The sequence below is a fragment of the Felis catus genome, chromosome C1 (genome assembly GCF_018350175.1).
Source record: "Felis catus isolate Fca126 chromosome C1, F.catus_Fca126_mat1.0, whole genome shotgun sequence".
Taxonomy (NCBI): domain Eukaryota; kingdom Metazoa; phylum Chordata; class Mammalia; order Carnivora; family Felidae; genus Felis; species Felis catus.
Window position 1 is genome coordinate 111,211,075 of NC_058375.1, and position 12,861 is coordinate 111,223,935.

The 12,861-nt window shown below is 49.3% G+C and overlaps 1 protein-coding gene across 1 annotated transcript in view; it reads right to left on the reverse strand.

The window, feature by feature from the left end:
* The window catches only part of MYO7B (myosin VIIB), an 85,484-nt gene that overhangs the window by 47,063 nt on the left and 25,560 nt on the right, over positions 1 to 12,861 (reverse strand). The window contains exons 6-12 of the mRNA XM_019837914.3: positions 9,969 to 10,090; positions 6,397 to 6,539; positions 5,599 to 5,712; positions 3,986 to 4,139; positions 1,779 to 1,855; positions 532 to 651; positions 85 to 227 (exon numbers count right to left, since the gene is read on the reverse strand). Coding sequence (XP_019693473.3) covers positions 85 to 227; positions 532 to 651; positions 1,779 to 1,855; positions 3,986 to 4,139; positions 5,599 to 5,712; positions 6,397 to 6,539; positions 9,969 to 10,090 — 873 coding nt within the window. The remainder of the gene's footprint in view (positions 1 to 84; positions 228 to 531; positions 652 to 1,778; positions 1,856 to 3,985; positions 4,140 to 5,598; positions 5,713 to 6,396; positions 6,540 to 9,968; positions 10,091 to 12,861) is intronic.

A 12,861-nucleotide genomic window follows, 5' to 3' on the forward strand; every position in this document is an offset into this window, starting at 1 on the left:
GGGTTACCCTCCAGCTTGCTTAGCTAGACAGGACCCAAGCCGATCTCCCATTCTCTGAAAGCAGGCGAACTGAGATCTTCATACCTATTATTCTGGAAATTTTCAAAACCAAATATGTCCAGGAGGCCAATGGCCCTTCGCACATTTTTGGGGTCCTGGGCAGGTGGAGTGAAAATTGCAGCATTGATTTTCTTGACAATCCACAGGAAGAGGTGCCCGTAAATGCCCTGAGGAGACATGGGGGAAAGCCCACAGGCTTTGAAGCATAAGAGGAAGGCTGGCCCTTATCTCTAAGTTCGCCGGCAAAGTCTGCACCCACACTGGATATCCTGGACCTGCTGAGGGGTGTTATCCCTACTTATAGGCAAGAACCCGAAGCCCAAAGAGGCTAGAAAGCCCACAGTCACCTGGCAGGTGACTGGCAGTCAGGACCAGCCCAGCCATTGCCGCTCTTTCCTGTTCTCCAGCAGCAGGGCAAGGAGCCTTGTTCAACACACGGACACGGGGGCCCCTTCTCCCACAGCTCTGTACCTTGACAAAGGCGTCCCTCCGGTCTGCAGCCTGGGTGATGTTCAGGGGCCTGGTGACAAACTCCCCTCGGATGATGATGGAATGCTTGATCAGACAGTCCCGGAGTGCCTGCCACTTCACCTGGAAAGGCAGGTGAGGCCTGGCATCACGGCCAATGCGGCGGGGCCTGGCTCCTTGGCTCTGACCTACCTAGTCTTGTTTTCTTCCATGACCAAACACCCTAGGCCCAAGGCTTGATGGTGGGAGATGCCTATGGGGCTGTGCAAGAGGGCTGGGCCAGACGGAGACCAAAGTCAGGGTCCCTGGGCGGGCCCAGGCCCAGCATCAGTCTGAACACTGGGGTGTTAGAGTGTTCTGGAAGGATACACAACCTGGATGGGTCCTGGGCATGCTGGCTGCTTGGTTTACCAGCTGTGTGCTGGTCTCCTGGGGGCCGGGGAAGGGGCTGGTGCCATAAGCAGACCTTGGAGAACAGTGGGCGGGGAGAGTTCTGAGGCCAGGTGACTGGCATCTGGATGGACCCCAACTGAAGTCATTCCTGCCTGGGGGCTGAAGGCCTAAGGGAACAGGAGGATTCTGGATGGGCCAGTCCTCTCACCATGCAGGGAAGACTGAGCCAGCAAGAACCCAAAGTTTCTAAGAACCCTGAACAAATTAAGAATATTAGCAGCAAAATGTGATTGCTTTGTTTGTTTGCTTGCTTCAATTCTATTAATTTCCCACCAGAACTGTCAACAGAGTGCGACATGGAAGAAATTATAATGTTCCCAGGGCAGAGATGTATATCCAGCCAGGGCCTGCCATCCTTCCTCCAAGTGAGGCTCCACTTTCCCAGAATAGCACAATTCCGGAAGGCAGGGGCTTATTGAGGCAGGCAGGGAAGGTCCAGTGTAAGGGCACTGGGCCATGTGACTGTGGGGGGGGAGCTTGGGGACTGGGTGGGGTGGGGAGTGAGGATGCTGAGTGAGGGCCCCTGAAGAGCAGGGGGGACATGGGGAAGAGGGAAGAGATGTGTGTTAAAGCTGGACTGATCATTTTGTTAAAGATTAGCTCACACTGCTTCCCACCCCCAGTGTCTGCAGAGCCAGATGGGTTCAGGGGTTGAGCTGAGAGTCTGGGAGAGGAGTTGGGGGGAAGGAGTGGGAGCCTGGGAAGTGTTATGACAATCAGGAGTCAGGTGGCTGTGAGCCCAGACCCCTGGGGCCCCTCACAGAAATGGAAGCTGGCAGACACAATGGCCAGCCTACCTCCAGCAACTTCAGCACAATGGGAAAGGCAGGCGTCTCCATCACATCAGAGGAGTCCAGGTTCTCAAAGACTGCGGCTATGGAGAGAAGCAGTAACCCAGATTGGCAAGGCAGCCGAAGTGATGGATCAGGGGTCCCAGTAGTGCCTGGCCTGGGGCAGCTGTAGATCCACCTATTAGGGGCAACTGTTCCTGGATGTGGGGCACCACCTCTCCCAGGCCCTCTCTGCGGGAGCCAATGTCCCTGGTGATTACCAGCCCCTTAGCTGTGAGGGAGTGTAACAGACTACTTCCCCCTCCACTCAGTGAGGTCGTAGCCCTGGGTCAAAGTGAAGTTTGAAGAAAAGAGGGCTTATTTGGAGGGAGAAGGCTGGTGCTGGTGTGGGCAGAATGGGGTCTACTAAAGAGAAAGATGAGCCATCAGCCCCCTTCAATCCACTCTGCTGTCCATGGAGATCCAGGCATCATTTATTCATTCAGTCAAATAAGCGGACATCCACAGAGCGTCACTATAAGCCAGGTCCAGTCCCCTTGCAGAGGTTTCCTGACCGGCCCCTCCTAGCCTCAATCCCCTTCTCTGAGGCAACCTCCACGTCAGGGCTGCTGGGGGTGGGGGAGGGGGGGAAGTGTCATTTCTGTATGTATATATTTTCTCTTTTTTAAACTTGAAAAAATTATAAAATAAAGCATTCACATAAAAAAGTGTATAGAACCCCAAGGCATGTTATAATAAATAATGATTAAGTCAACACTGTGTATCCACTACTACTGCCAAGATACAAAGCCTGGACAACATCCGAAGCTCTCATGGTCCTTTCTTGCTAAGACCACGTTCCTCCCCACTCACTAATGGAAACCACTTCCTTGCTTTCCATTATCCTTTTACTACCTAAATATGAGTCCTTAACAGCATTTAATCTCACCTGTGTTTAAATTTTGTTAAGTGTGATCTAATTGAACGTCTGATCTATTCTTTTGTGCCTGGTCCCATGTCCTCAACACCGCATTTGTAATACTCTTCCAGGTCCTGATGCCCCCTGTGTGTGTGTCAGCACCCACCTGTCACCAGCAGAAGTGCCAGTGTGGTGGATAGATCACATGGGCAGAGCAACAACTCTCCTGGAGTAGATTTCCTTATATGGTGTGAGAGAGGGGTCCAAGTTCATTGTTTCCACATGGACATCCAACAGTTTATTGAAAAGTCTGTCCTTTCCTCACTGTTCTGTGAATCGGTGTCCTTCATGAATTCTAGAACCAACCATAGTTCCTTCCAATGTTGCCTCTGCCCCATTCTTTCTTTTCCTTTAGTACACCAATTAAAGGTGTGCTATAACTTCTCACTGTGTCCTGCACATCTCCTACTCTCTCTTATATATTTTCCATCCTTCTGTATCTCCATGCTGTGTTCCAGCTTCTCCTCCAGCCCACACACTCCCTCTCCGTGTATATAAAACTGGCTGTTAAAACCATCCATTGAGTTCTGCATTTTGGTCTTTTTTTTTTAATTTTACAATTTCTACAAAGTTCCTTTTAAAATCTATAATGTCACATTTTCTATTTCCAGTTTCCTGTCTAAATTTTCAAGCTTGCCTTTTTCTTTTCTTGAACGTAGCAAGCATAGCTGCTTTATGGTTTGTGTCCAATAACCTAAACATCTGAAGTCTTTGTGGCTCTATTTCTATTGTCTGTTATCTCTGCTGATTCTCACTCACAATATCTTGTTTCCTCACTCCTATCTATCCCCAGCTGCATGTGAGATGCTGTGTTTGAAAAATTGTTTAAAGGAATAATATGTAATCAAAATTGGTGCTAGTTTCCTCCTGAGAAGGAAGGATCCATCAGATGCTTGGAGGCACTAATGGGCCAGATCACCCTAGTGCCCAGACCACCCAGATGCCTACAAATGGACTTGTACATTCATGCATGACTCTGTTTACTCTGGTTCGCCCTTATCCTCAGGGGGTAGCCCTGTAGGGTCCCAGCTAAAACTGGGGGACTGATCAGAGTTTTCATCTTCAGGGGGCCCTAAGCTTTGACATCTTCCCTGCCACACCGTGAGACCTCAAAAATCATAGCCACAATTTTCAATGCATTTTCCCAGGACAGGGTTAGACTATGTGAGAACTCCCAGAGACTTCTTCCTCCTCCTGTTCCAGTCCCTCCAGTCTTCCTCCCCAGGGGGTACAGTTTGAGCGGACACAGCATTACCCATGAACTCCACGTTGCCCAGGTGGAGAATGGCTGCCAGCAGCTTGCTGAGGTCCCAGTTCTCCGAGTCAGAGAACATGAGAATCTTCATGGCAGAGCGCACGTGGGCATAGTCCTTGGCGTCGTTGAGACCCTCACAGGAGGTGCAGTTTCCCTGCAAGATTGGGCACCTCAACATTCTGGGGGCCACCCCACACCCCACCTCCTCCATCGCAGGGCTAGTAAGGCAGAGATGTGTCAGGGACTCAGCCAAAGGCCCCTAAGAAGTGACACTTCACAGGCTCTAGGTGGACTCTGAGAGGCCAGCTGGAGAGGCTCCAGCTCAGAAAATACACAGAATTATTTCCAGAGGCAGAATCATGGTAACATAGACACAGCAGCCAGCAATGGCACTTGGAAGCTGTGTGGCCTCAGCGAAACCGTTGAGCTTCTTTGAGCCCCTATTTGTCACCCATCCCTGGGGAATCCTGTGAGTTCAATGCTTTAACAAACACCTTCCAAAGCTCCCCATGTACCAGGCCCTGTGCTACTTGGTGGGAATTCACAAATGGAGAGGCCTGGCCCTGTGTGGGATGCCGTGCATCCAAGAAGGGAGGCAGGAAGCAAATGATGGTGTCATACGCTGTTACAGGTGCTGCTGAGACCAAAGAGGGCTAGGACAACCCTATGGAGAAGTGGGGAAAAGCTTCCTGGCGAAAGCACATGCTGTGCTTCATAGCACCACAGGGCGAGGGCAGTGTAGGCAGAGAATAGCTGGAGCTAGGCTGCGGAGGCAGCGGCAGGGCTGGCAAGGAAGCGGGGGTTATATGGGGAGAAGTGGAGGGATGATGAGGATCTGGAGGTGCTTGGAAACCACGCCAACGAGCCACAGGGAGGCCCCTGCGGAATGGCAGAGACGGGATCTGTCAGACTTGCACCGTGGAAGGAAGGTCTGCAGAAAGGATGATAGATTAGAGGTCAAGTCTGGTGACGGGAGGATGCTGGAGGAAACTACCACCGTGATCTGGGAAAGAAATGAGGAAGGCCTTCAGGCAGTGAACGTAGGAGAGAGGGGCTAGGCAGAGGAGATTCAAGAGGCAGAACTCCGCCATCCCCTTCTCAACAAACGGGCTGGATGGCCGCGTGCGCCGCACTGTTCCAGGCGTGGGGGTGCAGCCCAAAGCAAGAGCAACTCCCTGCTTTGCTGGAGTTCAAGTTCTCGGGCACCTACAAGGATGGACGACTGGAAATGGGTGGATGAAATCGAGGAAGGAGAGGTGCGGCTACGACTCTCCGTCACCATCAGGGCCTCTGACCGCTGGAACCAGAGAGAGCTGAGGTTCGTGGAGAGGGACTAGGAGTTCAACAGAAAATGAGGAAACACATGAGCAAGAGGAAGGCCTTGACAGTCACAAAAACAGAAGGCTGGAGTGGAGGATGGAAAAAGGGAGCCCTCAATCCCCGCCGCAGGGCTTTTCTGTGGCTGCAAACCCCAGGTGTGGCAGGAACCAGCCTTCCTTCCTCTTCTTGCTTTTGCTCTTGGGAGGCTGGGTGGGGCAGTGCTGTCAGGCATGGAGAGGGAGAGGTGGGCAGGGAGGGCAGGGGCGGGGTGGAGAGAGGGGGGTGGGCCTCACCATCGTCAAGTAGTGGTACTCGGAGGGCGTCCCCAGGCTCAGCAGCTGCTTCTCCTCAGCGCTCATCCCCTGGAGCATGCAGTAGAAGATGTGGTAGTTCCGCTCCTCGGGGGCCTGGTGGGGAAGGTGGTCCAGAGAGCCTGTAAGCATCCCCCACCCCCAGGCCACCCAGCCGCCTCCAGCCCTGTCCCAGCTTCTGCTCCAAGGTCTGTCAACCAGATGTGGCTCTGGCATTGACCTGAGGGATGTTTGGTTCGGCAGATGTCCCCATCTTGGGCTTCCAAGGTCAGCTCTTGCCCACAGCCCTGGGCTAAAGGCCACTCTTCACAAACTCCTGGCTCCCAGGGGCTTCCCTGCATCTCCACTGCTCCTCCCAGCCCTGAGGTCAGCTTGCCTAAGTCGCAAGCCAGGGAGTGATGCCAGGATCCAGATCCTTAGCTCAGGACTGGCCTGGCCTTAGAATTAATTCTAGGAGAAGTAAGTAGTAAGCACCAAACAATGTAGAACATGATGTGGATGGAAAATTCAAAACAGAAAATCCTATGATTTCTTCTTCTTGAATACTGGGAAAGGACCATCATTACCCAATTCTAGGGGTCCTTGGCCGATCTCAGGGTAAGTACAGTGGCAACACACTAAGACCTCTGAAGGTCCGTGGCGGGGGCGGGGAGGGGGGTGTCCCTGGAGAGGCGTGAGAGTGATGGAATGGAACCTGTCATAAAAGCCTCTTCATCCCGACTCCCAGCCCTGGGGTGGGCGGAGGTTCTCCAGGACCAGTGCAGCAGAGGGAGTCCTCACCTGCCGGCAGACCCGGGACTTCTCCAGGAGAAACTGCTCAATGCGTGCACCCTCGATGACCCCGCTAGGATTGAAGTGGATGTCGATATACTTCCCAAAGCGGCTTGAGTTATCATTTCGGATTGTCTTGGCATTTCCAAAGGCTGAAGGTCAGAGGGTGATGCCCATGATGGGAGCAGAGAGGGGGAAATTTACTTTTAGTGGGATCATCTGGGAAAGCTTCTTAAGCCCAGAGTTGAAGGATTGGGTAGCATTGCACTGGAGGGTGGTGGCAGCCAAGAGTGTGCTGAGGGGAAGACAAAGTGCAAGTAAAGGTGCAAGTGTCGGTAAGCATGGGGTGTGCTCACAGAGCAGGAAATTTGGCTGGAGCATAAAATATAGAGGAAAGCAGTGGAAGACAGACGGAACCAGTTAGTAGCATAGAGCCTTGAATGCCAGGCTAAGATGTTTGGAATTAGTCTGTGGGTGATGGGGGAGGCAGGAAACCTTCTGAGGGAGTGTGGGAACAGATCTGCATTTTGGAAAGATTGCTCAGGCTGAAGGGCAGGGGCTGGGAGGGCAAGCTGGCAGGGACAAGGCTCAGATGGGGGGTCACACCAGAAGGCATTTGGATTGCAGCATGGCTGAAGGTGCGTTTTTATAGAGCTGTTTCTGCGAGCTTCTCGGACATGACCCACAATAAGAAAGACCCTTTGCAATGAGTCTCAGTGAATACACACCCCCCACCTGTACATGTAATTAAAAGAAGATATTCAGTACTGGTTCTGATCAAGAGCTGTGCACTGGGGTATTTTCTCTTCTATGCTATTTAATTTGTCCTAAAAGACCAGGGTGCCTGGGTGGCTCAGCTGGTTGAGCATCCGACTTTGGCTCAGGTCATGATCTCATGGTCTGTGAGTTTGAGCCCCGCGTCAGGTTCTGTGCTGACAGCTCAGAGCCTGGAGCCTGCTTCGGATTCTGTGTCTCCCTCTCTCTGCCCATCCCCTGCTTGTGCTCTGTCTCTCCTCTCTTCTCCTCTCCTCTCCTCTCCTCCTTTCTCTCTCTCTCTCAAAATAATGAACATTAAAATTTTTTTTTAATTTATAATTTGTCCTAAAAGACTGATTTCAAGACTCATTTGTGGGTTGGGTTGCAGTTTGAAAATACCACCATCCATCATTAGTCCCAAGAGAAGAAGGAAAAAGAGTCCTTGGTCTCTCCCCCTTGAGGAATCCCGACAGATAGCAGAGGCTCTGATAAGGACTAACTATGCTTCAGAAACCTACTTTGTGTGGTTCAACCCAGTGGCCAATCTCTCTTCGAGAAAACCTGATGTCGGCCCTTTTTGGTAGAAATTGGCAAGCTGATTCTACAATGTATATCGAAAAGTAAATGTGGCCACCAACAATGGCCAAGTTTGGAAAGAACAACACTGGAGGATGTGTGCTACCTGATTGAAAAACTGACTAAGCTCAGAACTCAAGACAGTGTGGTATTGGTGAAAGAGTAGTCAGAGAGAGCAATAGAACAGAATAGAGAATCCAGAAACAGACTCACACATGTATGATCGAGTTTGGACAAAGGTGCAAAGGCCACTGAATGGAAAAAGAATAGTTTTCTTGGCAAATGGGCCTGAAATTCTTGGATATCCTTATGAAAGAAAACAAGAAACGAAAGGGAAGGAAAAAAAAGAAAAAAGCAGAAAATCGACTCAGACCTTGCACTATAGAGAAAATGAACACAAAATAGATACAGATCTAAATGTAAAACCTAAAACTGCACCACATCTAGAAGAAAATGTAGAAGAAAATCTCTGGGTTGAGCAAAGATTGCTTAAACACAACACCGAAAGCATAGTCAAGGAGAGAAACAAAGATAAATGGAACTTCATCGAAATCTAAAACATCTGGCCTCTGAAAGACACTGTCAGAACGGAGGAACAGACTACAGACTGGGGCAAAATATCTGCAAAACGCATATCATATAAGGGGTTTGAATCCAGAATATATAGAGAGCTCCCAATTCATTAATAAGGAAACAATTTAAAAATGGGCAAAAGATTTGAACACATACAGAGAAGATACGCAGATAGGAAATAAGCCCATGAAAAGATGCTCTACATCATTAGCCATGATGTGAGTCACCTGGGTGACTCAAGTCAGTTGAGCATCCAACTTCGGCTCACATCATGATCTCACAGTTCGTGGGTTTGAGCCCCGCATCAGGCTCTGTGCTGACAGCTCAGAACCTGGAGCCTGCGTTGGATTTTGTGTCTCCCTCTCTCTCTCTCTCTCTGCTCCTCCCCCATTCATGCTTTGTCTCTCAAATATAAATAAAAGTAAAAAAAAAAAGTAGCCAGCCCCAAAAGGCTGCAAACCATTTGATCTGATTTATATAACTTTACGGAAAAGATGAAGTGCTGACTCCCCGTGCAGTTTAAAATCTATGTATGACTTTTGACTCCTGCAAAACTTAACTACCAATAGCCTACTGTTGACTGGAAGCCTTACCAATAATACAGTCGATGAACACATACTTTGTAAGTTATATGTATTATATACTGTATTCTCACAATAAAGTTAAGCTAGAGAAAAGAAAATGTTATTGAAATCATAAGGAAGAGGAAATATATTTACAGCATTGTACTGTATTTATATAAAAAAAAATCCACATGTATCCACAGCAGACTTGTGCATGTCAAACCCTCATTATTCAAGGGTCAGCTCTACAGGGGAGAAAAGAGAAATCGGTGGTTGCCAAAAGCTGGCATTGGGAAGAGAGGCCACGAGGGAAGTTTTGGGGTGATAGGAACATTCCATATCAGGACTATGATGGGCATTCTGACTGAGTTTGTCAAAACTCATAAAACTATAGATGAACTTTGTATGTAAAACATCTCTCTGTTACAAAGAAACAGGAGAGAACCCACTGACCATGGCTGGGTACTGGGGGGTTGAGGTCCACATCTCTGGGCAACCCCCACCAGAGAATGAGTGAGGGGACGCTGAGGCCTGGCACGGTGCCCAGTGCAGGGCACTCATATAGGCACTTTGCTCTGGGCTCCACCTTAGGCTGGCCAAGACCTGGGCAGATCTGCGTGCAGTGTGAACCTCATCCTGCCAATTCCACCTTCCCTTTCCTGAGTGTCCTACGGGCATCCCAGTTGGGTGACATTTCCTGTCTGTTCCTGCCACCTCCCCCTTCATCTTGCAGGGTCACCCCTCATAGACCTCTTACAGACAGTCTTGACACAGGCTTAGCAACTGCTTCCCTGGTGGCTCAAGCGGACACACCCAGCATTTGCCAAACTGATTTCATCCCACAGTCTTTATTTAAAAGGAATACTTGTTTCAGTCCCGTCAAAAACACGCTTAAAGAAAGCTTGTTTACAAGGTCATCAGTCTTTCCCATTCTGGCTTCCCGGGAGCCCTCACACTACCATCTACTTCGTGCTGGTCTTTCCTGTCCTGAGGGAACCTGAGTCGTGGAAAGGGTATGGCCCATACTGTCCTTCCCCATGGATACCTCCTGGCAGGAAGCTTCCAGCCTACAGGGCCTGGGGAGGAGGGCCAGTTGTGAGGGGGCCCACTTACCTTCCAGAATGGGGTTGGCCTCCAGGACCTGCTGTTCAATCCATGAATGCTGGCCGCTGACAGTGGCCAGGAACTGCAGGATGAGCTTGGTGGTCTCCGTCTTACCTGCCCCAGACTCACCACTGTGAAGAGGGCACACAGGGCATCAGTCAATGAACCAGCTGTTTCTTCAGTACCCCTAACTGTTCTGCAGACCCACCACAGGACTGCTTTCTGGTCTGAACAAAGATGCCCTCCCCTCCAAACCCCTGTGCACAAATCCCACCACATTCGCCCTGTGGGTCTCAGCTGTCTACTTTGTATTAGTTATTGGAGAGTTCGTCTTTTCTGCCCGGCTTGGATGGGAGCTCCTTGCAGGCATGGTTGTATCTGGTTCATTCCAGTGTCACCGGCCCAGTGCTCAGTAACTACTGATGAATGAATGGGACCAGATGGCACAATGTCTTGTTGTAATATCCTCTGCGTGAGCAGTGAGTTTATGTTGGCCAGATGGGAGACTGCATCGGTCCTTTTGAAAAGCAATGCAGCATAGGTATCAAAAACCTTCAGAATTACCCTGCCTTGAGCCTAAGAAAGCAATCCTAAAATCAGAAAAAGCCTTCTCCACAAAGCTCTCTGTTCACTAAAGTATTATTCATTTATCATCACAATTGCAGAAAATCCGGAGCACCTGGCTGGCTCAGTCAGTGGAGCTTGTGACTCGGAGTTGTAGGTTCAAGCCCCACATTGGGTGTAGACATTACTTAAAAAAAAAAATCTTGGGGCACCTGGGTGGCGCAGTCGGTTAAGCGTCCGCCTTCAGCCAGGTCACGATCTCGCAGTCTGTGAGTTCGAGCCCCGCGTCAGGCTCTGGGCTGATGGCTCAGAGCCTGGAGCCTGTTTCCGATTCTGTGTCTCCCTCTCTCTCTGCCCCTCCCCCGTTCATGCTCTGTCTCTCTCTGTCCCAAAAATAAATAAACGTTGAAAAAAAAAATTAAAAAAAAATCTTAAAAAAGAACCATTGTGGAAAATCAGAAGTACCATTAAGTGGGGGTGATTAGTTATGGTCCCTCCAGTTAGAGAACACTAGAACCAAGTCTATATGGGGCTTTCAGTAAATGTGGGCAATGCCTATTAGGTACAGTAAAGTGACAAATGTCCACTGTCTTCAGTATAATTGTAACCAAGGGGGTAGGGGAAGCTGTCTCTTCCAGAAGTATCTAGCAATTTTTTCCAACAATATTTTTCTGAAATTTTGTAAAATTTTCATAGTGAACATATATTAATTTCATAATGGTGAGATATGAAAACTTGTTTTTAAAAGTTTCTTAAGGAGTTGAATTAAATTAAAAATATACTCAAATCTGGCACATAGTACACTCAGGTTAATAGGATTAATATTACTGTTATGGAGGCTTGAATATCACTTTTGTATCAATTACTTTTTATTATGGAAAATGTCAAACATTACAAATGGAGGCTTGGGGAGCCTGGATGGCTTAGTCAGTTAAGCGTCTGACTTCAGCTCAGGTCATGATCTTGTGGTTCGTGAGTTTGAGCCCCTCATCGGGCTCTGTGCTGACAGCTCAAAGCCTGGAGCCTGTTTCAAGTTCTGTGTCTCCCTCTCTTTCCGCCCCTCCCCTGCTTGCTCTCTCTGTCTCTCTCAAAAATGAATAAACATTAAAGAAAAACTTAAAAAAAAAAAGTGGGGGCTGAATAGTGTCTTGCTAATGAAAGCACTTCTTGTCACCTGATCATAAGTGCAGACTCCCAGGCCCACCCAGGTCCCCTCAGTCAGAATCCAGGCTTTCACAAGTTCCCCAGGAGACTCCTGCACTTTACAGTTTGCATGAGGAACTCCCACAGTCCGATTCCCAGCTTCGACTCCTGGCCAATTTTGTTTCCCACCCTGTCCTATTTTGAAACAAATCTCAGACAAATATTGCTTCCTCTGAAAATATTAATTAAAAAAAAAGTTTTGATCAAAATGTCACAATCACTGCCTGCTGAGTCAGTCTGATCAGCAGACCTCTGCTGCTCGCCGCAAACACCAGCTCCCCAAACAACCCTCCAAGGCAGAGATGGGATGCTGAGGGGAGAGCTGGGATGATTTTCTCATGGCCTTCATGGAGAGGAGGGCAAGAGGAGAAGGAAGTTTGGCTCAGAGTGAGGTTCTGTTCATACAAAAAGCCACAGATCGGGGTACTCTACCCTCTTCTTGAGGCACTGCTGTCCTGGAAGTGGAGGCTGGCCTGGTGAGCTTCCTGGCCAGCGTGGGGCCCAGCTCTTGGGCAGTATGGGCAGACTCTTGCAGTGAGGCTGGTCTGCCTAGTCCTGGGGGGGCGGGGGCAGATGGGGAGCACACAGAGCAGACAGGCAGAGCCCCAGAGGGAGACAAAGTACCAGCCCTCATTGGCACATAATTCCATTCACTTTTGGAAAAGTGGAAATCACCCCAGGATACCTCTCTGTCTTCTTTTCCAGTGTCCTGGGTTAGAATTCCCTACTTAGCAGCTGTGTGTCTCTGGGAAAGGATCTCAGCCTCTCTGGTGGGAGGTTTCCCACCCAACAGTAAAACAGGAATAAAAAGATCGACTTCAAAGTGCTGCTGAGAACAGCAAATGTGATCATCTCTTGCTATAGGACTTCATTCTGGTCTCTGTTCCAACATCCATCCTCAGAGAGGCCGTGCCTGGTCTGCCCTCCCTCTAGAACAACAGCCCATCATTGTCTTTCCTCTTTCCCTACAATGCTTTTCTTCAAAGCTCTCATTACCTGCTGCCCCCCCCCCCCCAAATTGGCTTATTTATTGTCTGTCTCCCCTTCTAGAATGTAAGCTCCATAAGGTAGGGATTTTAGTCCCTTTCATTTGCTGCTGTCTCCCCATGTTAGTACAGAACAGGTGTGCAACCAG